The sequence below is a fragment of the Channa argus genome, chromosome 16 (assembly GCF_033026475.1).
Source record: "Channa argus isolate prfri chromosome 16, Channa argus male v1.0, whole genome shotgun sequence".
In the NCBI taxonomy this organism is placed as follows: Eukaryota; Metazoa; Chordata; class Actinopteri; order Anabantiformes; family Channidae; genus Channa; species Channa argus.
The window spans coordinates 6,902,416-6,928,659 of record NC_090212.1 but is presented as its reverse complement, the minus strand read 5'-3'; the positions used below and the strand labels follow the sequence as shown (position 1 = coordinate 6,928,659).

The window sequence follows — 26,244 nt, the reverse complement described above, 5'->3', positions numbered from 1 at the left end:
TATCTAGCTTGTGGGGCTTATGAGGACATAGGCAATGTATGAACTGAGTCATCACAGCAATGAGTTTGGTGTATACCATGTGAAATGGGTTATCAAGTTGCTAGATTTTAGGAGAACTGGCATCATAGAATGTCCTGATACAATGTCCAGCATAGACATGGACAATAAACAAAACAGTTTTTACTCTTTACGCCTACTCTTTTATATGCTTTCATCACAGATTTATCGTTGTATAGCAGCCTTTTGCACTTCCACTCTCCAGTCATCATTCTTCCATCTTCTCAGGATATGTGGCTCTTTATCTTTCACAGGTTGGAACAATGACCCAGCCTTTTTTCATGGATGTGTTTTTTGTGCAAGATGAAAATCCTCATCCTTAGTTTACCCCTTCACAATGCCCTAACAATCCACAGTCTGCTATCTGCCTGTGAGGCCACTCTCCAAGGTAATTAGTTGAATATTTCTTCAAAGAGAAGCTATGTGACCCCTGTGTGTCCAGATAAAAGGCCAGTGTGGCACTGCGGCCCCCTCTCTCGCTCCGTCACAAGGCTCAAGAGGACTCCAGCAGTCTGCTGCAGCGCTTACAGGATCTCTCAGGCTAATAGGATTTGATATTGAAAAATGACCACCAGCAACATTTTCAGAAAATACACACATAGATAGGGCTTCAGGAGTGATTTTCTTATACATACTGCCCTTCTTGCCATCTTTCTGTGTTTCTCTGCATCACATTGCTTGGCTCCCCCTTTGTCCTTTCCTTCCTCTTTTATTGGTAAAGATTGAGAAATCTATGGCCAGATCTCAATGTCAGTCAGAATTAGTGTCAGCCTCTTCTGACCTCATAGACATTGATCAAGCCTCTCATAGACAATTCATAATGTATCATCTATTATTTATATGTTGGATGGAAAGTGCAGCTGGTATGGTTTTGTGTGTTCTAAGTGTGTTGTCTATAGTTAGTCCATGTGACACAATTGCATTTTGATTGTATGCTACCACTAAATGTTCTATCTAAAAGATGTTAAGTATTTTTAAACCACTCTTGGTTTTTTATTGATTGAAAGGCAACGGAGTAGTTTAAGATAATGTCATTTTGGAAAGAGATGATTAGTTTGTTTGTGTCACCTGGACCCAGTCTGTAACTGCATGGCCTTAGTGTCTGCTGTCATTTACTGTATGATGAAAATCAGACTGTCACTGTAGAATAATGTCTTTATCAAAAAGCTGGGATTCACTTCTCTCTTCAACAAGCCCTTGAGTTTCATGTGCTGTCCATCACTCTTTCTGATGGGCATGTCGTTAGAGGATAAAGTGTGGGTGTGTGCGTGTGAGAGAGAGAAAGAGAGAGCATGTTTCTGATAGGTGAGACAGTGCAGAACTGACCTTGATTCGGAGACATAGCCTCCCTACTGGACAGAATCAATAGCTTTTGCACACTACCCTTAGTCCCATCCTCTGACTGACACACACACACATACACACAGATCCATCTCCAGGCAGCGATCAATAGCCATAATCTGTTTCTGCCCATCGCCAATCATGCGAGCCAGGCTTTTAGGTTGTGTGTGTGTTTGTGTGTGTGTGTGTGTCTCTGTCTGTGTGCAGTAGCTGAAAGAAGAGAGGGAGGCTTGATCCTTTCAGCAAAACCCAGAAACCCGCTGAAGTCTGTCATGTTTCCCTCAGAGGCTCATGTGAGCATATCTACAGTACCCCAGCTTCACTGAAAGCCAAAAGGAGTTGAACATAATTTCAGTGGATGTATACTGAAATGTATTATACTTGGCATATCATGAATCCACTGAATTTGGATGCATTTGCTGCACCCTACAGACAATATTTTATTTATTACAGTCAGTGCATTGACAGTGACTTATTCTCACACCCCTTCTGAGCAAGTTATTGCTCCACCCTTACTGTGTCTTTGTCTGAATCAACATTTTTCTTTTATTTACAGTAAGTTCCTCACCTAGAGGAGTGAAAAGTTCGCCCGCATGCATGCAAGGGATGAATAGGATCTGCCATGTTAGTGTTGTCTCACATGAATTATTTAACATCGTTGATAGGTCTAATTTGCCAGCTGTTGTGCCATAACTGCCGGCAGTCTCATGGATAATACTCAGCAGTCTATATCACTGGAACAGAATGCTTGACTGGGCACAGTGAGATGCCAAGCCAGTCATTATTTGCTGGATTCATGTAATGGTCTGAGCTGATATAAAAATAACTAGCCAACTTCCTGTTTATGGAAAACAGGGTTGACCTACTCAAAGGTGTTAAAAACATGTTTCTGGTCTTTTGAAATTTAAAATGTACCTTTATATTTCACATAAAATATAATAACTGTTTAGTGGTGCATTTGAATTGCTGGGAGTGGTCTTTCTATTTGGAAATAAGTCTTGCATTGAAAGGTAGCAGAGGATTGGATTAGGGTCTTGCTTGGAGTTGGCCAGAGTGGTTTGGGAGGAGGCTGGCATTGGCTTTGCCAGGGCGGTTGGGAGTTTACGCAGTTTTTGGGGTACTACAGAGAGAGGAGGGCTCTCTTCCCCCACTGAATGTTTTAACCTAATCCCATTATCAGTGTAGCGCACTGCCTCCCATTTCTTCCCCCTCCTTATCCCTATTCCCTCCCACTCTATTCTCCAGCTGACCAGCTGTTCCTGCCGGGACTCACGACAATGTCCGATGTGTCTAGATCACTGAGTACCTCCCCCAAAAACACACACACACACACACACACACACACACACACACACACACACACACACACACACACACACAAATACACAGACACAGTGCACGCACCAAAGCAATTGCCTAACTTACCGCTGCAGCCTAGGAAGGGTTAGAAGGAGGAGGGTGTTTTAGTTAGGGGAGAAAGGGTAGCTTTGGGGGTGCAGAGGGGCAAGCACAGGCCTGTCAAACTAGAAGCCCTGACTCAGGAGGCTGCCCAGCTCGAATGGCATATGGCGTCTAGCTTCATACAACATGCAAAAGTATTCTCCATCTTCACCCCCACCTCTCCCTGTCTCTCTCCCCTGCTGGTAATGTAGAATGACTCATAGCATTACTCCTCCCCCCCCCCCCCCCCCCCCCCCCGCAACAAAAGGCGTCCGCTGCATGTCACCCACACCCTGAAACCCCTGGGGGCCCAGCCTAGCCTTGCACAGCCCTGCCTAACCTAGCCTGCACTCTGAGGTCTGTGCATCATGGGGGGCGGCCCCTTTTAAACACAGGTAGAGCAGGCGTTGAACCAGACGGCCAACAGCAGGGACCCAGAGCCCCGCCTGGGAAAGCATACACACACTGCTGGTGTCAAACTGTTGTTCCTGTTGCCGTTTGTATGTTGACAGGAACTGCCTTTAATTTGTTGGGCCTCTGGTATGACAACATACTATGATTTGTTTTTTTTACACGTGTTTTATACCTATGTGTTCACCATGTGTTCTGTTTGTATTACATCATTTCCAAAAAATAAGGATTGTCTTAGTTTTTAATTTGTGACTAATTATGCAAAATGCTTCCTCCCAGTGCAGCGGGGTAATATAATTTTTTTCTAATTTTGATTTGTGTTCTAACATTTGATTATGTTTCAATAATAACCCATGAAACATGATTGTAAGCAAGCCAGTTTTAGAAATTATCAAAAACATTAACATACTATGTTTTTTTCAAATAGCACTGTAAACCATAGAATGTTATGCTCTGTGTACTTTTAAACTTGATCCCCCGCTCTCATGCCCCTCCCTTACTTTTCTCCGTCTGTTATGCCTTCGTGTCTGACATCTGTCTGTTTGTGACCGGCAATTTGAAAGTCAGCCGCACCACCAGTTTTGTGTGGGATTGCATTCTGTGTCCCAACTCAGGCTAAGTGTATCAAGTAGAATTCCATAAACACCACTATCACTGTTGTTAGACCCATATCCGTATTAGATATGTAAATATTTTATGCAATTGGATATACTTAATTTCCACTATGTTGTAAACTTATTAACTACCTATCTAAATTCCTGAAGAATTTTCATTGAAATATACCATTGTTTCAAGATTTACAAGTTCACAAAAGTTAATATATTCAAAGTAAATAGAAAAATTAAGTTTTAATTGCCAATGGTGGTTGGCAAAAAATGAGAAGTAAAAATGAGAAATTGTTTGGGCATCATTTTCTGCTGACACAAATGTATATTTCAAAATAAAGTTCACAAAATGTGCATTTTACAAATGCAGTATTAAATACATGCTATGTGGGTAATTAATTTTAATTGGTAGTTTTACTTTGATATATGAAACAACAAATTGATGATAATGCTATTGATTATCAATTGCTCAAATTCTCTACTTTGTCAGTGTTCAAAATAATGGTGCTCTATTGTTTTACTGCTGCAAAAGAGAGAGATATTCTGTCACCAAACGCTCAGTAGAGTAAATTCCTGCAGATTAAAAAGGGCAGAGGTTACCGTGGCTTTCATCGTGTTTATTTTTATTTATTTATTTATTTTTTTCATATTCAAATGTGTTTCTCATACACTTGAATATGTAGCTCTTACAGTGAGTAACCATCCCAAATTAGATACTAATATGTTGTTAAGTAACTGTCTGTGTTGGTTTTGGTGTTAATGACACATTGCCAATTAAGCCGTGGACCATTGTCCAAAAAATGGTTCCCACTAAATATCAACAACAAATGAAATGGCTCTAAAGACTAAGTTGCTAATAGGTCATTGGTCTCTGTCCATCAGATGGAATACCCTGACCCCAGTGTCACTATTGGACTAGCAGTGACTGCATTCCTGTTTTAAGAAAACATGTTCTTTGTGATTGATGTTTGATGGTGGTGCTTCTAGCTCAAGTGTAAAACCTGTCTGTCTGTTTTAAGTGATTAGCATCCAGCTACCAATTCCATCTGTTCCCCCCTAGCCTTGTTTAATTAATGAACTTTCTTTCTCCGCCCTGTAGCCAGCCAGAACAACACTAAAGCAAAAGCTGTTAGCCCTCTCAGGTTATCCAAATGAATGCGTGCTCTTGTCCACCCCCCTCCTCAATGGGTGCATTCTCATTGATTAGTTATGTTTTGTTTTCCCCTTTTTTTTTTTGTCTCAGGGTTCTTGAAGGGAGGGTTAATGAGCTTTCCTGGCAAGCTGGAGCGCTCCAAATCTGGGAATAAATGGAAATAATTTTGTTGTATTTTATTTTTTTATTTTTTTTGTTTTGTTTTTTTGTGATGGTTTTGGCAGAGATGTGAAGCCTCGTGCCACCATGTGAGTTAGTGCGTTTGAATGTGTATGTGAATGATAATGTGTGTTTGTTTGGATGCGTATGAATGGGTTTGAGGCGGGTTATATTGCATTTCATCCCTGCTGGCCCATTATTACTCATCAGAAGCAGGGAGTCTGGAACAATCTTTAACAGTTGGCTCTGTCACTATTCATCTTCCAGCCATCTCAGCAAAACTCTTGTCTTGTCCTCCTTCTACCACCAAGTACTCTTTCCCTTCTTTTATGTCCCCTCTTCCTTCAATGTCTCTTGTTACAAGACAGTGGACAGCCCTTTGTCCATCACAAGCTGCCCTCTTTTGTTTGTGCGGCCTTTTTTATCCTTGTGCTAATCGCCAGGGTCGTGTGCCTGAGTTGGACCCCATATTTCACGCTCAGCTCTCCTTTGTTTGACACACCGCCCCTGATAAGAATCCCAATTCTAGGGCCTCTCTGATATTGAAATCCAACAGCGGCGCAGAAAGAGCCTTCAATCATCCATTATCTGTGCTCCAGTGATTACCATTCAATCTCCCAGGGTCCAGGCTCCTCATCACAAGCCCCAGAGCTGAGGCCATCCCCTGAAAGAACCTGCATCCCTCAACGCCTGTGTCACATTCAAGCATATCCATAGATATTTCTTACCGTCTTAAGACAGCCCTGCATTCAATGCTGCTGGGAAATGTCAGTGAAATGTCATTGTCGTTCTTTGCTGGAATCTCTTGGTCTCTGATTGTGGCCTTGGGTATTTTGGGAGTCTTGTGAGGACACCTTGTGACATTATTGGGTTTCTTTGTCCCTAAATGTCCATAAGATTTTCAATTCTTTTTTTTTTTTTTGATCTGAACAAGGCTTGCTCTTTTTTTCCTTTACATAAGGCCGTGTTGCTTTTAATTTCACAGTCTTAATTGGCTGTTTTTAAGAAGGAATTAGTTGATTATTTATAAGTTGCACATTAATGCCTCTTTAAATGGTTCAAAGGAAGGGTCTGCTCCTCTGCTGGCCTCTTGGCCATTGTTCTATTTTAGAGGATGTCCTTATGCCTCACAGCATTTGCATTTTTGCACTAAATGGAATTTTCTGCATTAACAGACAAGGCAAGACAAACAAAGCCATATAAAAAAACAAAACATTTAACTATGCGTCACAGTGCATTGTCTGCCTTTTCCTACAGAAAGCAGTCTTTTGATGTGTTAATACTGATAGTCTCTGTTTCATTGTCAAGTAGTGGTTGTTGCTAAAGAGAAACAGCGAGGAATATTGGCGTAGTCTTTCTCTGTCTGTTCAGTACAACAGGCTGTAATAATATTTGTTTGATGCCAAACAAAGCTTTGTTGGGTGTTCAGGCAGGCACAACACATTCAAGTAGTGAGGTCATTAAAAGATATGTATATTTATCATTTTGTATAATGTTAGCATGAAAATTCAGTCAACATATGGTGCTTACTTCTGTTTTATTTCAACTGTTCATTCCTGTTGTTGTGAATGAACCGTAAGAAAAGCTTTGTGTTGCAGACATCCACTTATCCAACAGTGTGTAGATACTCAGCACCACACAGTACCTTTTGTTTAATGTAGTGTACACATCTTCATTTGTTATGTATAGCTTCTAATTACTATTAATGAGACTCTAGCTGATTTGGGTACAAATCTATAGCCTTTGTTATTCTGATGAGTGCTGTTTACCCTTAGATCTTCAAGCTAGAGGGCTTTGGAATGGGGCTGTTTTGTGCCGGCAGATATGACCGGGGGCCGCTCTAACTACGCCCACTTGTTTTTGTGTATGCCGACTTTGACAAAATCCAGTTCCCCCCCCCCCCCCCCCACATCACCGTCCGTCTGCGTGGATATATAGCACTTCCCACTCCTCCATCTGTTTTTCCCCACCCATGAAAGGGTCCATTATAATCTGCAGGATGCACAGTTGACGTGCCGCAAGCTCTGCTTGAGCCAATCAAGGCAGTGCACCAAACTTAGGCCATGTATCTAAGTGGGCCTAGCCCCTCCCTAAAGTTAAATTTAATTATCTGGGCTCTCTATTTGAGGTCTTCCGTTGAACAAGTTTTTTTAACATTGTCTCTATCACCCCTTTCCCTATAAAGGCTTACACTCTGAATGGAGCTCTATGCATGCCCACTGGATGATGGCAGGCTCCTGATTAACCCTGGAGTGACTAGCTAATGTCATTGAAGGAGGGCCACCTGGCTGTGAGACTGTACAGTCAGCTGCCACTGAAGGGCCAGAATAGGAGATGACCAGGTGTTGGGCTCCAGCCCCCCTAATTGTTGCCATGTAATAGCCTGCTTGACTGCACAATATAGCCCAGGGGCGAGGATTAGGAAAAAGCTGTTGCCAACACAGAAGTCCATTTTCTTTTTTGCCCAAGGTTTTTTTTTTGTGTGTGTGTGTGTGTGTGTGCATATACATATATCTCCCTTTGCCACCCTACTCATTCATACGGTTATATTGGATTGAAGGCTCAGTCCCAATTTCTGGCTATTGCCCAGCCCCTTACCTACCCAGCACATTAGATCCAGACATACCACCTTCTTGCCTTCAGATTGTGAAGGAGGCTAAACAATTTCTAAATCTGACTTTATGTAGTCAGGATTTTAGACCTACTCGAATACACAGTTTTCTTTCCTTAAAAGGACTATTACATACTTATTTGAGTGGAAGTAAGGGCGAAGTTTGGCAACTGTAATTGCCTTGCAAATAATTTTTACATCTTAAGTATAGCCCTTCAACAACAACATATTCAGTCATCATTATTATCACCATTTGGATAAAGTGATATAACCAAATTCATCTGAGGGGCCCACGACAGCATATTTAGTTTTTAGAGACAATTTTGTATTTCATTGTTATCTCAATGGCATTGATTGAAATATGCCTACAATAAAAACATGAGGGCAAATGAAATACACGCTTGTCCCCTAGTAACTAACCCTTTTCTCTATGCATTCACCTCAGTTGTAATCATATGTAACCTAGCACAAATCATTATCATTCCCGCTAAATAACTGGCATTTTGCATAAGGCCAAACAGCCTAATTGGCTTGATGAACCTTTCACAGATAGGAGAATAGAAGGAACAAGAGATTTCATGTGCAGCATTTCTTGGCGGGAAAGCAGACAAAGATGCATAACATTAACGCATCACAGTTATTCTATTGCACATGCCACAAGCATCATTAAAATTGCAAAAGCAATTTTCTGTTCATTTTAATTTTTAATCCATGCTTGTCTGAACAGTGTTACTGTAGGGTTAAAATAAGAGCCCTTTGGCATAACCCCAAGATGGCAAACTTCTCTTGCAATTTAAGTGTCACACTGGTTGAACAGACTGATGGTCTAGATAGTTAGAGTAGATTATAGAATGTCGGTGTACTTTGATTGATGCTGTGTTCTGAGATTGGTACAGGTGAGCAGAGCAGAACTTTGAGGCAGTAGCCTGATAATACTTCAGTCAAAGTCTATCTGCAGCGTGCCCTTCCTGGTTTCATCTTTGACTTTTTATTAAAAGTTCAAATTGAGATCAGATAGATGCTCTCGTTCCCTGTCTCGATCCTGAAAAATTAAAATAGCAGGAACTGAAAGCAAAATGCAACGTATATTCACCTTAGATAGCTCATAAGATGCCCACCTTTGTCCCAACCTAATAATGTTTCCAGAAGGCTGAGGCATTCATGTCACTCTGGCCATCGGCAGTGACAAAGGAGACCTTCAGAGAGAACTCTCACCCAGCCAGTCACAGAACTGTATCTGGTAATCTTCATCCCTATCACGCTTTTGTAGCTCATCTTATTATGACTTTCTGTTAATGCACGGTGGAGGTCTGTGTGACTATAATGGGCCTGTGTTTGATTAATCATGTCGATCCATTGTGTTTCACATCTAAGGCTGCTGTGTTAGGACTCATCAATGGAGACCAGGATCCTTTGAAAATGAGATTGGTTACAGACTCAGCTTATTTGAATACACAAGCTGAGAAGGCTTTTATGACAGTTATGTTGTGATGAACAACAAATTATGAGGTCATCAGGTATCTTGGTGCTATCCTTAGACTCTGGTGTGCATGTGTGAGGATGATTTGTTTTATTATTTATTCGCTGAGAACCCCTAACAATCAGTAAGTTTCACATATGTTAAGGGTCAACGTTTACATAGATATAGGTGCTGGTCTTATGATTTGCTGTGGAGCAAAAATCGATTTTTAGTGTCCCTTGGAGAAATGGTGGGCTTCCAGAGACTTGAGAAAATGGGTGACTACCTTCTCCAGTCCTCTCATAAATAACCTGGTCATGTCGGCTAGCAGACATCAGATTTTGTCTGCAGCTGTGGCAAACCCATGTGAAGTCACTGATAGGCAGTGATGATGTCACAGGTTAGGAATAATGTCAGAACCATAACTTCCCTTCACGCTGTCTGAATGCCAGATGGACGATACAGAGGTGTGGAGGTTGGAGCTTAGAAAGCTCTTGCTGTGGGAAACTCACGCCTCAGGAGGAGTCATTAACCTGGGCTTACAGTTTGACCCGACTCCTTTGGGGCTCTTGAGTTCCAGTTTCTGGGACCTGCTGCTAATTAGGCTAGTTATTAAAACTCTCTGAAACCAGTCGGTTCTCTAGAGCATCGGATGTTGTGTATGTCTATGCTCACCTAGAAAATGAGACCTGCAAACACCTCCACTCATCATAATGCATCTTTGACACATTGAGATGTTTTCTGTCCTGCTGCTGTGTCTACAGCAAAAAGCTGTTTAATGAGACACCAAAGTTTGAGTACCTGCCACATAAAATGGGACACACACATACAGACACTATACAGTCAACCTACTGGCTAGTTTCTGTCATGCATGCTATCACTTTATCCATCTCAATCTGTTGTTCATTCCCACTCTGCTATCATTCCTGTGGCCAGCTTTATTTCTGCATTCAGTCCCTCTGTCCCCATCTCTCCTTTCCTTCCCATTTTATTCCATCTAAATGCCTCTGTCTTCATCCCCGTTTTCCCATAATCACCTCACACCTCTGAGGGCCTCTGCTGAGACGAGCTTTACACCTCAGTCCTCAGTGTGACAACAGGTACCACTGGCACTCACCGCCCGGCCTCTCTCCAATCAACACCTGCTCTGCTTTACCCCTCTTTCTTTTCTTTATCTTTTCCATTGTATCCCCTCCCTCCTTCCCATGTCCCCGTTCTTTCTTCATAGTTGTGTCCTTTGATGTTTGCCTGTGTATCCCGTAGACATTTCCCTGCCTGTCTGCCATTTTTCTACTGCTTATCTCCTTTTCTGTAATGAGTAACAGTTCATCCAGTCCAATCCATTTCTCCATACCAATGGCTCCTGGAGATGGCACTGCAATTTCCTGTTGACTTAAACATGTCCCACGAGCTTTCATACCTTATTTTATACCTAATATAATGCTGGAAACAACCCTGAATGCTATTTGAAGATCTCTGTAGCCTGGCTTTTTGACCCATGATTTTAAATTCTGAAAAGTTTTTTTTCTTACTTCACCATTTAAGTAGGAGACTTAACCCCCAATGTAATCATATGGACCAGCAGTATCATTGACATTTAGCGAAACTGCTTTGAGTTCATTCGTGGTATGATGAGGTGGAGTAGTGTCTCGTAATAACGTAATAATGACCAAATCTCCTTTTTTATCCAGATTGCTGTGGCACCCCAGCAAAACCAAGCACTCCCAGTACCTTCCCCTTAACAGGCCAATTATGTGACTGCTCAGAGTCAATGGTGCTGTGAGCTACTCCTGAGCTTCTCTCCTCACCAAGGTCAAGCTGATTGGCCCAGGTTAATGGGAAGATGTGGGGGCTAATAGATGAGGGGGTCAAGCACCTTGAGGCACCCTCCACCTCATCTCTAAACTATCCCTCTTCACTATAAGACCCCCTTATACCACCAGCGCTTCTACAAACAGGATTAACCTTGGTTACTGCCATGGAGTCCTGAGGAATTGTTCTCAACATAAGAACACTAACAGTAGAATGTACATCTACAGTACATCATGACTAAGACTAGTTTATGCAAAGCTTTATGGACTGGTTAAATGAAAACCCGTGTTTAACTGACATCAGTTTTCCTTCTTTCTCAAAGTGGTAGTTTGTGAAGATTTAGAAGGAGACAAGTCACAATTTTCTGACTAAGAACAAATATGCAGTTCTGTTGTCTACCATGTTTAAAATAACGGTTTAAAATCGATCAGTTTAACATGCAACTTGATAAGGGATGTCTTTGACAAAAGTGAAAGTTAAATCAATCAAATACCCTCATTGAACCCGTTTTCCAACATTTGGGACTTAAAACCGGGGTACTCTGAGAAATGAGCTTTTTGGGGTAAGCGGAAAATGGAGTTTACATGCACTTAAGAAACCTGGTTACCGGAAATTTGCGTATGCATGCAGCAGAAAAGTAACCTAATTTCTCCTCCATGTCAGACTTTTTTTGGAAGCCTGGTTCCCAGATTTCGACTGTATAGTGACAGGAAATGCTGCTTTCTGACTTTTCTTCTTGTTTGCCTGGGTTTATGTGTGTGTATGTCTGTATTGCAGCAGATTGACAGCGCTGGGGGAGAAAAAAGAAACAAAAGGAGAGATGCAGCTAATCCTCAATGGAAATGTCAAAATGTAAGAAATCCTTAAGGGGGAAATGGCTTATTTAGACTAGAGGCAGATGTTCTGTCTCTGACTTCAGGCAGACTTTGTTTTAAAAACAGGGCAGCATCACCCCCTTAATGATCTTTCCCTCAGTCAGCCTTCCACTCAGTTGCAAATTGCTGTCTGCAGCCTTTTGTTACACACATGCCAAGATGGAGAGAGTCGATTAGAAACCTGGTTACCCTTATACATGGCAAAGATTTCTAAGTTCTCCTACAGAAATCTACCTGAGGAAACCAGGTTTCCTTTATCCCCCCCATTTTGGAAACCAGCTTTACTGTTTACATGACATTAGTTACTTAAGTCTATTTAAACGCACTCTATGGGTCTGCCCCTGTTTGTGTCAGTCATTTTATTTAGTTTTGGATTTGCTTCAAATATAGAAAATTTAGACTGACTGCGTTTACATGGTCTTAAGAAATCGGGTGTTCTGAGAAACCGACCGTAACCTGGTTATTTAAGTGCCATGTATATGGGGAAAACTGGTTTCTAAACAGCTTTCTCCAACTGTGCATGTGTGCAACAACAGGCTGCAGACAATAAGATGCACGCAGCTAAATTAAAGGAAGAATGAAAGTAGAGTTGCTGTCTATGATAAAAGTGGAAAACAAGACTGGTCTGGAGTTTTGGCCAGGATACAGATAATTTGCCCGAATCCACCAGCCAGTGCAGGTTACCATTATCTTATTTACCACATATAAATATATATGTGACAGATAATGTTTTCTCTTGTTTAAACCACCATTCAATAAACTCCAGATGAGCCTTTATATTTGATTGTTAAGACCAGTTAGAGTCTAGAAAGAATCTTCATGCATCTCACTACGATGGAACGTACATGGCTCTTGTAATTCTCTAGTTCTTAAATAAACCTAATAATACCTTTTTGCTCATCACTCTTCTGTCTTATAGGTTTAAGACAGGTTTGCTTAAAACACTTGAATTTCATATAAAGGCCTTATACAGGTGGCAAAAAACAACACTGAATGTAAAGTGTTTACAGAATGATTTCTGAAGTCGTGATGTCCCTTCTGGCTCTGTGTGTTTAAAAGATGTTGAGTGTGTGTCAGAGGCCAGTGTCGGCATGAGGCCTTTTGTCAGCAGAGGGACTGAGGAACACAATGACTGAGATTGGATAGTCAGGATGCGGCTCTCCAGAGAGATACCAGTTCAGAGGTCAACACTGGCTCTTTTAGGGAGTACTGTGTGTGTGTGTGCGTGTGCGCGTGTGCGCGTGTGCGCATGTGCGCCCGCATGCGCGCGCCTGCCTGCCTGCCTGCCTGCCTGCCTGCCTGCCTGCCTGCCTGCCTGCCTGCCTGCCTGCCTGCCTTCCTTCCGGATTTAGTGTGTCTGTGTTCAGGTACTTAATGCACACACTCCTATGTGTGAGCATGTGTATATGGCTGCAAGTGTTGGGTGGAGTTAGACACAGCCCAAAATAGATCCCAGTGGACAAGCATTTTCAGAACCAGTCCCTATGGACAGAGTGAGGAAGATGATGACGAGGGTTGGTGGCGGCCTGCCGATGGGGTCCAGCAGGGATGGGGCAGCCTGCTAATGAAGAGCCATCTGAGGTTTCTATTCACCTTGACCATGGGCCACTGCTGCTGCCCTGACCTTGGCTTTGATCCACAAAGATGCTTGACCCCCACCATTCCCCCATAGCTACCCCTCTGCCATCTGGACAGCACACATGCATATGTACGTGCACACACCCACGTATAAATATGCATGTACACATATATATACTTGCACATATGCCTTCACAAGTATGAAATTGTTAGATTATGCAGTTGATCAGCACCTCCATGTATTTTTTTGGCATGTAAGCATTTTAATGTCTTTTTTGTATAAATTATCTGTACATTTTCATTATACTATATACTGTGTTTGTTTGGGATACACATCTATCCAGATATGCCACATGCTAGCTGTAAGTCTTTCTCACCACTAGTGAAAAAGAAAGAGAGGGCAAGCAGAGGGCGGGGTGGATAAGGATGTTATCCAGAAAAACACATTATCACAAATGTGTGAATTTTGCAGTTAATAGATAAGATTGGTGCTTTTCTCTTTATTGCTACTATTCCTGCACTCTCATAACGCCCTAACCACAACCTCCATACCACCAGATATCAGTCTACTAACTGAAGTCGTTTTACATTAACTCAGACCTGGGAGATTTTTCGTATTACTATCCAATGGGTGCCACGCTTTATAGACATTACATTGGCTTTCCTCTATTCTTCCTAATAGGAATGCAGCCTCTTGGAACGTAGGGGTTACTTGGAAATTCCCAAAGTGGTGTGATACACACTTCTCCCACTGATTGGCTTGTCGTGGTTGTCTACCTAGTTCAGCTGTAAATGACAGTTATGTCACGGGTGACTTGGGTTGCAGTCCATCTGTGGAAATGTAGATCTCTGTGCATTTTTCTTTTTAGATTTCAATCCTTGTTTTATGAGATGTTTTTAAAGCACAAAATATAATGGAGCCTTATGTGATAGATTTCATCACAAGGTCTTTGATAACGCAGACCATTTTCATAAAGTGTAAAATGTTGTATTTTGTGCTGCACATTTCCAGACAAGTTTACAATGAGCATGAAGTATTGCCAGGCATCCATGTTCAGTGGGTAGCTTAATTTTTCCGCAAAAGTAGCTCATTGTCAGCGGATTTGGCGTCCATTTCACAGAGTTGGTCTTTGCGTCACTGTTGTGGACATGTCCCTTGATTAAGTTACTGCATGGAGGCAGTAGCATCTGGGGATATGCAGGGGAACAAGCTGTGCCCATGGCTTAGTAATTAGAGACAGGCAGAAAGACGAGGGAGTGGAAGAGAGAGAGAAAGGCAAGATTACCCCTCATGTACATCAGGTCTGATTACTGTGCAGCAATTTTTTTTTACACACAGATAGCATCGTACATTTACTTACGTGAGCTAATTATACCTCTCGCTTTCAGTCATCTGCAAAATAGCGTTTATTAGTTCCCCCCCCAATCTCATGTTCATCTCCTCCACTGCCTGTCATATATTTTCCATCATCTGTTGATGATTCTACACCATCTACCTTAATTTTATTCTTTAAAGTTTTTTCTCACCCACTACAATCCATTTGTCTAACTTGGATAGAGAGCAGCGGAAGGAAGTAGTGGAGGAGAGGCGTGTGTCAGAGTCAGAGAGAGCGTCTGCTCCAGCTGGAGTCAATATTTGCTTTAGGAATCTCAATAACAGGCCTCCAGTCATCTGCATCTCGGATAATGGACAGCCATATGGCTCTGTTGACCCACGCTGTGCCGAGGTTCTCATTCCCTCTCCCCAACCTTGTCTTTCATTTATCTGCTTCCTTCCAACCGCCTTCATTTCTTTTCATCAAGTGTTTCGTTCTCCTATACTTTGTCTTTTATTTGTCACCTATATGGAAACTTTTTCTTATTTTTACAAATGATCTTTCTCTATGTTTTTTATCCATAAAAACCCTGGATATGACCCACCACACAAAGGTGTGACCCAAGTTACCATGGCAGCAGAGCCTGGGATGCCCACTCTTTGTCCAACACTGTTTCCAGCAAGTGACAGAAAACAGTGACGTTGCATGTCTGGCTATGACTAGAAAACAGATATAGAGCACATGGAAAAGTGCTTATATTTGCTTGTAGTCATGCTTCTACGCATCTTTTAAATGGAGATGTTGGGCCTGTAAAGAATAGTGAATTAGATACCGTATACTACCTGACAGTTCTTTTGGTCTACTTAAATTCCTTTTTTTTTTTTTCCATTCCTTGGTGATGGGGGAAGTATGAGCTTTTATTTTAATGGATTTCCTTATGTTCTGCCCTGACAAGTCTGTGTTTATTCAAGACTCGTCTTTTGCAGTAAAATGTCACAAAATAACTGAGGAGAGTAGACCAATCTTTTTATTTATTTATTTTTGACTAAACTAGTCAAGTGTTTAAAGGACACCTTTCATTTTTTATTTCATATGTTGTATGTAGTATTTGTCTCCATCTTTTTCCTTTCCATGTTAAAATAGCATTTACAGTAATAAATTAAATTCTAATATTAGACTGACTGAATAATTGGAACTGAACAAAGCAAAACCCATAACGCTGCCTATTGTTTTCTTTTACCCTATTCTTTGTCTTGTTCTGCCCTCTGTCCATCTCTGTCTGTCCCTGTGAGCAGATTTGTTGTTGTACCCTCTGTTGTGTCCCGGCTCAGGTGCCCGTCACCCCCACTTTGCCACACTTCCACTCAAAGCCATTGGTCATGGCTGCCTTGGCCCCTGCTGTGGCGGCATGTGCCCACAGCAGGCCCCCTGCCCAGTGACTGTCTCGTCCTATCTATCTAACCCAGACCAGAGGCTCTCAGCCCAGTCCAGTCTATCTCAGCTAGTCCTGGTTCAGCCTTGGCTTCAGCAACAGCCCAGTGCCACTCCACCTTGGCAGTCTGAATGAGATGAGGTTGTGGGGGAATCGGGGGGAGGGGAGGGGAGGGGGGGGACTATTTAGGGACTAGATCTGTATATGTTTGAGAGTGCATGTGTTTGTCAAGCAATTTCTAGGGGGTCATCAATCAAGGAAACATGGTCACAACAGACAGCAGTGAGAATAATCAGACTCATTGTCAAACAGGCACACGCATTGTTAAATTTCAGAGCACTTACTAGCATGCCATCGGATAGACCTTTTTACTCCAATAGTCCCTTCACCATATTTTATCTAGCACTAGTCTCCGTTCCACAACCGACACAGCACGATATATCTTTCATAATGATATGATAATGGCCATCAGAATGTTTTTCACCCTCACCCAGCAGCCATTTTGCAGGCTTATTTATTTATATATTTATTTATTTGAGCTTTTCTGTTTCAAACCCGGCCATCCATCCTGCATGCTCGCTGCCCAGGCTGCAGTCACTGCTTGTCACTCTGAATTTCAAATGGCTCCAATTTTCCCCCTGATGGCACGGAGAAGTGGTAGGCAGCACATCGGGGAGGGTGGTCCTAGACATGCTGCCTGCAGCAGGGGTTCTATTAGAGCAAAAAGAGGGATGAGAAAGGGGGAGAGGAGAGGTTTGGAGCATCATGCCAGAATGGATGTGTTCTTTCTTTCTTTTTTTATGATTGTTTTGGAGACGGCTTTCTTATTTGAGGCAGTGTGGCATGGCTGATTGTTCCATCTTTGCTTCTGGCTGGGTTGCTGATGGTGGAGTCACCCTGCCCAGTAAAGCTCCATCTCACTTTCCCCTCTCACTCTCATAGTACTATGAATCTATAAAGCTCGAATGGAAAAACCTGACCTGTGCCATACATAAATTGATGTTTTTATAGTATTTTGAAATTGTGGATATATTGTATTTTGAATTATTTTGTTTTAGGATGGGTAACTGTACAGTGAAGGCCATCTACCTTGTTGCCTTGTTTTTCTTCTCCATCATGCCATTATTTCCCCTAACAACAGCCAACCAGCTATGAAGAGCGGGCGCTTTACTTGGAGGCCATTGTTCAAAACCACAGAGAGGTCATGACCTTTGAAGACTTTGCCTCTCAGGTCTTTTCTCCGTCTCCTGGCTACCCAGTGAGTGGGACAGGTGAGAAATGAAGCACACTGCACCTCACTTTTTCTTTATCTTCTTTCCGCTTCATTTCCTTCTGTCTTTCCATCTCACTACTGCTTCATCAGTTCCCCACTTTCCACGTCATGCTTCTTTGGCATTTCTAACCTTTTTTTCCCTCCATATCAATCTCTCCTCTTCCTCTAAAAACACCTGTTTGCCCCTGTTGCCTCCTCCTCCACCCCCCAGATCCCTCACTCTTCTTCCACGCCTACACTCACTGATGAATATCAAACGACAATCCCTCAGCTCTTCCCACTATCTGTCTGACTTCAAACAGTCTGCTTCTCGACTTCTTGAAGCCCCACTCATACTACCACTGTTCATCTCTTGTTTCAAACAGCATCTTTTCATGCAATTACTTTCCTATGAATATAAGCAGCCTTGTTAAATGGCAGTTGCTGAGCGTGTGTGTGTGTGTGAGTGTGCGAGAGTGTGTGTGTTTGCTTGCACGCATCTGTGTGGTTGTCTTCATAAGCTCATTCACCAACACTTAAGCAATCCAACCGACAAACAGCAGCTAACGGATGTCAGCACAGTACTCTTATAAGTCCATGATGAATAGAATGGAAAATGTGTCTTATCTTGTTCTTCCTACTTTTACCAGCTTTGATCGATCTGCAACAAGACTGAAATCAATACGGGATTGCACTTTTCCACTCTATTGGATCCCGACACGTTCTGTTTTGACAAGGAAAGCACTCTACAATACCACACCATAGATATCTAGCCATTTTCCAAATTTTCGATGATTATCTTTTATTTTAAAATGTATGTAATATTATAATAATATGTTATTATGTGAAATTGCCCATCAGATTTTTCAAAACTATATGGTCTGCAAATGGCAGTTAGGAATATTCAGTACGATGAGGCGGTCAACTATGTTCCCATATTGTTAAAGTCTACCAGGACTGACCTTCTCAACTCCTGTCAGCATCACCACCAGCCAGGTTTACGGATACGTCTTGGGATTTTCCCCTTTTCAAGATTTCATTGTTTAGCTAGCAGTCTATAAACGAAGAGAATGTTACACATGCACACATTTCTTACCTCATAGGCTGTAAAAAGGTTAGGCAATCCTTAGGTTTAGGGCAGCAGTTTTAAAGATATTCAGATCACACCTTTTATAATAAAGAAACATGACCGAGTACAGTATTGTGCCTGGGTTATGTGTCTTCAGTAATATTTAGGTAACAGCGGAGGTCTGTGCCACACACAAATAAACTAATCCAGGTCAGAGACAGACACTAACAACGAATAGAGGCTTATTCTTTTTGGTTCTTGTCTCTGTATGGGTATTGTTAAAAGTATTAATAATATAGAAAGACTTTATCCTTTATAGAGAAATACTGAGTAAAAAAAAAAGATAAAGATATAGAGGCATTAAGAGGATTAAAAATATTGTATGCGCTCAAAGCTTTGTGTCTGAAGAAGGTTTCCTTTGTGGCTGGGCATGGAGATGTTATCCAGGTTTTAGAATAATGTTTCACAGCATGAGACATACACTATGGCTAATGTGAGAGGTCGTAACATAATGAAGTCTGTGAGGCTGCTATGTCACCCTCGCTGCTGCGGAAACTCTTTCTGAATGGCAATTTGTATTTCTCCGGAATCTACAAATGTAAATAGATTATTCGACTAATAAAACCAAGCGTGTATGTGTAGCTCTATCCATTCACATTTTGTCTCTAGACTGGTCTGCCCCACAGGATATTGTATGGTACTCATTTAGCTATTATAACAGTGAATTATTTCTTGAAGTTGCCGAGCCGTTTCCTAAAGAAGGAGTATCATATTATAATATAATTAGTGGCTTTTTTTTTAACAAAAGTTATTCCTTGTTTCTTTCTTTGTGTTTACACTGGCTATAAAGAAAGCTTTAGTATAGCTAGTTTAGCTTTAGTATAAGTAATGTGGCAAAATGTAGAATGTATCCAGAATAAATAATTTGGAAAAAGGCAGTATTTATTTTTGCATTCATGTTTTTTGTTTGTTTGTTTTTATTCTTATTGTTGCAGATTTTTGTCCAGACTTTTCTGCTGATCGATTACTCGACTAAATGTTTTCTCTCTAACAACATCTTTCAACTACCATAGCTGGTTGTATTTGTTTTCATGTATTCTTGCTAGTTTGTGCAAAGTGTTGTTTTTATTTTTTTCTTAGGATCATATGCATGACATGGCTCCATTTAATGTACCTGAATAAGCCTATCACTGTAATCGGCCTGATTCTCTGTGTCCCATCAACTAGCTTTAGTATGGCAGTGATGGCTGGCTGACACTGCTCCTCATTCTCACCTTTGTGAAATGTGCTACTGGCCTCTCATGTTTGTGTGTGTGTGTGTCTGTGTGTGTGCGTGTGTGTGTGTGTGTGAGAGAGTGAGAGTTTGTCTATCTATCTTGTCTGTCTGTGCATCCTGCTCTGGCTCCCATTGCTGCCACTAACATGTCATCCATGCTTCATGACAGCGTGCAGGCGTTGGCCGGGGATGGTTTGGGACATGGAGTACCCCTGGGCCAAACTGGACTGTAAGATTCTGCCTGCTTCCTTCACACTAGGCATGATGCCCAGCAACAGCCCACCAGCATCCAATTATTCATTCATTTAGGTCACTGTGAACCCAACCGTCATCAAAAAACTAAAGGTTGCGCTTGATTTAGCCCTTTTGTTAAAACAAAAAGCTCTCGAATTAAGCTGGTGATCCTGCATGGTAATTGCTAAATGAAGCGCTCCTGCAGTGTTTCATCAGTTTGCTGCAAGGCATTTAACCCTCTGCTGTCAGTCATGCATCTATTTACATTTTTGCCTTGTTAGTATCCTCCCCAGCCTCATCCTCCATGATCTCTAATGCAACCTCACTTTTATCATGTAACCTCAGTCCAGCCTCACGGCTTCCTGCATGAACTAGTCCTTATGTCATGTGGACCCTCATCCTCAGTGCGTTGCCTGTTACCGTGCACTGCTGTGCTCAGTTTGTAATGTTTATGTTATTGTCTGTTCCTTTTTTTATCAAATGCATAACTGCACATGAGAAAGCCAATACTTCTCTCTAGTGGATAAAACAACTCAAAAGCTCCCATGACCCCAAAATCTTTTACTCTCTCATCCAAACCCTCTTCTCTTGTAACATTGGTGGTAAATGTTTCTCAGCCTGTGGTTGCCATGTGAACTGGCCATTTGTGCTTTGGATTTCAAAATTGTCATAATTACTTTTGAAATCTGTGAATTGGAGAGATTCATCATGTACCATCAGACATTATAGCCTTCGGTGTATCTCCAGAAAAACTTGTAGATTAACCCATCATCCAAACCTGTTAGCCTTGTTTGACTTCTAAACTCTCCGGTAAAAACCAACCACGACGGCACACACACCGCCTGAGAGTATCCCCACACTCCACTACATTTCTGCAGGGTTGTTTTTTGTTCTGTTACAGTGTGTTATGGTAGGTGTCGGACTGTATGTTCACTGCTCTCTCATGTGATGCTCTACTCTGTTTTTCCCTTTTAGATTAAAAATATCTTAAAGGTCCAAAAACTGTTTATGGCGAAGGTAAGCCCTAAGTCAGACCAGAAGCTTGTTTCCGTCCAGCGGCCTACCTACCCTTCACTCATCCTGGCTGTTTTCCCCCGCCACACACCTCCTCCTTTCATTCAGTACTAACCAAGCTTTATTTACTGAGTGCTCTGACAAAGGGAAAGGGACAGAGAAACCAGACTGTTTATTTGGGGGGTGCCTTACTGTTTAGACCAGGCTGGTAATTGAGAGTGATGCACGATGGGGACAATTAGCACCTGACTAAGTAGCAGCATGTACAATACGGTTATACTTCTGGCCCTCGCTTCTGCATGTGGCGTGCCTTTATCTCTTCCCCCAGCAAACACTTCTCTTTTTTTCTGTCTTTCCTTTTTTCCCTCAATCCCTCCACCCCCCTCATTTCCTCCTGTTGGAGTGTGCCTGTTTGCCTGGGGCAGACTTTGAGACTAACACCTGCCGCACTGGAAGACGTCTTTGTCATCTAAAGCCTTGTTTGAACTGCTGCAGAGGGGACCAATGGGATAGCAGGGGCATTTAAAGACTCTTTTTTTTTTTTTTTTTTTTTCTTTCTCTCTGGGTCTCTCCCTTCTTCTTTCCATCTGAAACAAACCACACTGTAATGCAGCTTGGTCTGAGTGAGGAGCGGAAATGCTGGGTTATAATGATGACACATTAGCCTCTTCTGAATTGGTGATATTTTTTCTCTGTCTACCTTACTATGAAAATTAATTCTTACATAAGGCCATACAGTGAAGAACATCCTTCAGAAGCTGATGCAGCCACAGTCATCAAGTGTCACAGTGGGAGTTATGACTGTTTAGAGCAGCATGTTTTAATGGGTGCTAAACGAAAAGGGATGTTGAGTGGGTGGTGAACTGAACAACATTATTGTTTGTGTATATTAGCTTTAATAGGTGGTTGCCGTCCACGTCTATCATTGGGCTTTGCAGCAAATGCATTTCAGTTTGTAAAACAACATGTTTACTGCAGGAATGAGTCGAACAATACGGGAATGCAGGATTTGTTCTCCCAGAAAGGCCAACCCACATTTTGATCCTTTTTATATTCATATGCAGATTTGAGAACGCATGTTCGGACCCCCTCACCTCCCACCTAGCCCTTCACAATGCACATATCCAATGTTTCATCAATAGCCCAGCCCTTGTCTCCCAGTGAGCCATGGCCCTGGATGCTGCCTGTGTCCACTGTGCTGCTGAGTGTCTGTTACTCCAGCCATCTGCCATTCCTTTTAGCCACTGCAACTTGAGATGCCTCTGAAAAATGGCAAGAAATAAAAGGATAGGAAAGAAAATAGGCAACCAGATGCCATCTCGACAAAGCAGAAAAGTTGTTTAAACTCGAGGCATGAGGCAAAGGCGGGTGGGGGGCACGCAGTTTGGGCTTGTTCAGGGGTACACTGAGGAAGTCAGTGGCAGCGTTGACAATACTTGATTGTCCTCAGCAGCATTTCGTGCACACCTCCCAGCTTATTGCCGTTTGCCATCCTGTAATGATGGATGTGAAGTTTTTTTGAAAAAGGGACAATGTTTGACAATGGGAAGCATCCACAGTGTTCCCAACAAGAGCATAATGTGTAATTTTATTTTCATTCAAAGCATTCTGCTCTCATACTGCGAACTTAATACATTTTCTTACCCATAGCTACGGAGGTTAGCCTTCTTTTTTTCATACATTATAAGCATCTGGGAACACTTGCTGGGAAGAAAGTCAGCTTGTCTTTTAACAATCTTTGCTTTTCTGCAGCATGTGAAAAAAGCATGTAATTTCTGAAATATTTTATTCGCTTTCACTCATCTTTATTATTCTAATGGCTTAAAGGGTAGAACAAACTCAAATCCTAACAATTGTATTCATTATTATATAGTTTGCATTGTTAGTTTTGTCAATGTTGGTGAAAAATCAATGACCTGGGTAATTTTGGTTTGGGGAGCAGCAACATGCATGACACAGCAAGCTGGGATATACGATAGTAAAACAAACCCCGATGAACCTCTTCCTTGTATGATCGGCTCTGTCTTTCTCCATAACTTTGTCTTTTTCTTCCCTCTCTGTCTTCAAACAATTCCTCCATCTCTGTCCCAGGCTCCTTCACTGGCAGCATGAGCACAGATATCAGTGCTTCAACAGGAACGACGGACTCTGTCGACCAGGTCTCTCCCAACATGCCCCGTGCCACAAGGAACAGAGTTTCTGGAAAACTCCGTCGATCAGCCAGCGCTATAAGCAAATCCTCCAGCTGAGCTCTTCAACCCACCTCACCCACACCCACAGGGCAGCCTTTAATCTTTTCTTGAAGAACCTCACACACCCAGCCATGACTGCAAGAGTTATTTTGTTTTTGCTGTGTTTTATTTAGTGTCATATAAACTGGAGAATATTGCAATTTTTAATATAAGTGGCAGTCCATGATTTCATTGACACATTTCCATTTGTGTTTGCGTTTATCGAAATTAACGCCATATTAAGCTATTTATGTTCATCCCAGTGGTTTCAGCTCAAGAATCAGCAAAATAGGAAGACTTGAAGTCTTAAAGCAGCCTGTGATGAAACTTCAATTTTTATTCAAATTTGCTGGTAATTTTAATGCACTTGAGAAACAAACCTTTTTACTGTAGTAAGGGAATGGGAGGCATCTCTATCTCATCAATGTCAACACTTAATGTAAGAAAGCACTGAATGACACAATCGAAAGTGGCACCATTCTAAAGCTGCACAAGAAATTGGTTTCCATTTATAAACACGTCTGCGTTTTTACTTCCTTTTGCACCCACCACAACCTTTCTGTGTCAAAAACACCAGTTAGTGACAGAAGTTTTTGTCCTGCTTATAGCACCAGTTTTGACCATGTTTGTGGACCATCCTCCTACAATGGAAAGACTGTATTTGTATCACTCTAATTTTCCTTTTTAAATGAATACTGATGGATTGTGTCAAGATTTGATTTATGCAACTCCTGGAATGAGAAAAGACTGCATTTGTAATTGTTTTCTGATGTTGTTAACATAGGCTTGTGTCCAGTAATTGAATAAGTCCCTGTCTCTTTCCTCTGCTGTCAGTTTCACTGTCCTGTAAAGCTAAGACATCAACATTCCAACATTTTTGCACTCGCTGTTATTGGTTAACTATATTGTTTCTCTTTTCTTCTTCGATGTAAATTGCTTTAAGTTTGATTTGCTGATGTCTGTTTGCTAAATGTATACAGATAGTACTGTTTGGATTATTTTGCTGTTGTGATGTTTCATGTATTAGTGTGCTATTTAAAGAAAAATACCGCCAGAGCCTCAAGTGAATCTTAACTGCATGCACTGGTGTGGGTCTGTGCGTGAGTGTGAGAGAGTGTGCAAGTTTCTGACCGAGCTTCTCATAGTGCCTGTGTAATGTCTGTCCTCTATGATGCTGTCTCCTACCACCTCTGCCTCCAGTTATCAAATTTTTATTTTTCCTCTTCATCATGTGACCTGCATCACGTCTCCTCATTATCTGTCTAAAACAAAGTGCTTTCCTCCCGTGTGTCGCTAAAGGTCAGCGTCTTGTGCTTCCACAACAACAACACCAGATGGATTTGGAATTGTGGGGTTCTCTTGTTTTTAGTCTTTTAAAATAGGTAATGCATTGCTCCATCTTTATCTGTGAATGGAATCAAGTGGCACAGCCTCCTTCTCTTTCCCATGATCCTCATCCTGTGTGCCCTCCTGGGGCCACACGGAGGGATAGTGTTTGTGGGAGGGTTGGAAGGAGGGGCTCGGTTTATGTGGCATGCCAGAGCTGGACTCTTTTACAGCCCTCCTAGCAACAGCCAGACTGGTGCTCTCATTTCCTCAACCTCCCATGCTCGGGTTGTCATGGTAGCCAGGTGTTCCCCACACACATACACTATACACTCACACCCTCTGAGGGCTCCACCCAGGCTGCAACACTATCCCCATCTGGTGCACTACTATGCCTTACTTTCCCCATGCTCTCCTGTTATTTTTTTCCTCCTTCTCTTATACCTTGCCTTTGTTTGTTTGTTTATTCTCTAAACAAAAACAGGAAACCCAAATAGGGAAGTGGAGGCTGAGAGAGTTAAATCCATGTTTGTGTTTTTTTTGTTTGTTTGTTTGTTTTTTTAAGAATGTATATACAGTAGACCGGGACCACATCTATTGCTTTTATTCCCCCCAAAGCCACTTGAAGGTACCACCCAGGAAGTTGATCTAAAGATTGTATTTTATAGATGATGTCTGTATAAGGGGTCTTTGCTCCTGTTTTGGTGGCTTAGTCATTCGAGGTATTAGTTTGGACCAAGATAAGGATTGTGTATCTTATATATGTGAAGAAAATGAGCTAGTGTTAGTCCTAGTGTGTTATTTTTTTTCTTCTCATACTAGAAATCTTTGTACATTGTGTCAAATTTTGAGGGCTTCAGAAACCTCTGAGTATAAATATATGCCTGTAATATAATCTTTGTATAAGAGAGAGAGTGGGGGGGGGGCTTGAAGATTTCATTATTACTTGTCAACATATCAAACTGTTTTTAATGACCGGAGTCCTGCTATCTTTATTAGAAATGTGAAAATTGAAACATTTCATTAAATCAATTTGAAATTCGACATGTCTCTTTGTTGGTTTTTCTTTTTAGTCCCACATCAACTCTGATTTTTGTGTTGTGTGTGTGTGTGTGTGTGTGTTGTTTCCATGGGCTTTCTGACCCTGACCTGGTCATGCTAGCAACAGCAGCAGCAGGGGTAACCTGACCCTCCTCCCATCTGTCTCCCCTGCTGCTCAGCCCTGCTTAGGAGAGGCCAGCATAATGGAACCTCACCAGGAGGTACAGGTGCAACGGTTGTTGCACCTACGGGTGCCCTGCCTCGCCTGGGCCACATAAAGACGCAAGTAAAGCACTTGACTGTAATTGGAACCCTAAAACTGTGTGTGAGAAAGAAGCCTAATGTTACCTCATTTTCACCCAGCTCAGTGCTGTTTGCCTCAATCATTGAGACTGATAGTTTACAACAGAACAGGAAGGGCTGCATGTCCCAGTGATTACTACCAGATTGTGTTTTTTTTCCATGTGTCAAACCACTGACTCCATCTATTCTCACACTTCAAATATCTCTCTGTCTTGATGTATTGTCACTGATACTTTAAGGGCCAGTAGC

At 41.9% G+C, this 26,244-nt stretch overlaps 1 protein-coding gene across 8 annotated transcripts in view; it reads left to right on the top strand.

Moving 5' to 3' along the window:
* Nucleotides 1-25,695, top strand: part of ralgapa2 (Ral GTPase activating protein catalytic subunit alpha 2) — an 87,644-nt gene extending 61,949 nt beyond the window's left edge. For 3 of the 8 annotated variants that reach the window (XM_067480053.1, XM_067480051.1, XM_067480047.1), the window contains 3 exons: nt 17,399-17,520; nt 20,016-20,075; nt 23,186-25,695. In XM_067480053.1, the coding sequence (XP_067336154.1) occupies nt 17,399-17,520; nt 20,016-20,075; nt 23,186-23,343 (340 nt within the window). In that variant the 3' untranslated portion in view covers nt 23,344-25,695. Of the gene's footprint in view, nt 1-17,390; nt 17,521-18,151; nt 18,881-20,015; nt 20,076-21,055; nt 21,098-23,185 lie in introns of those variants that run through there. The other 5 variants (XM_067480052.1, XM_067480050.1, XM_067480055.1 and 2 more) reach the window with 5 other exon arrangements.
* Nucleotides 25,696-26,244: the final 549 nt, after the last annotated feature.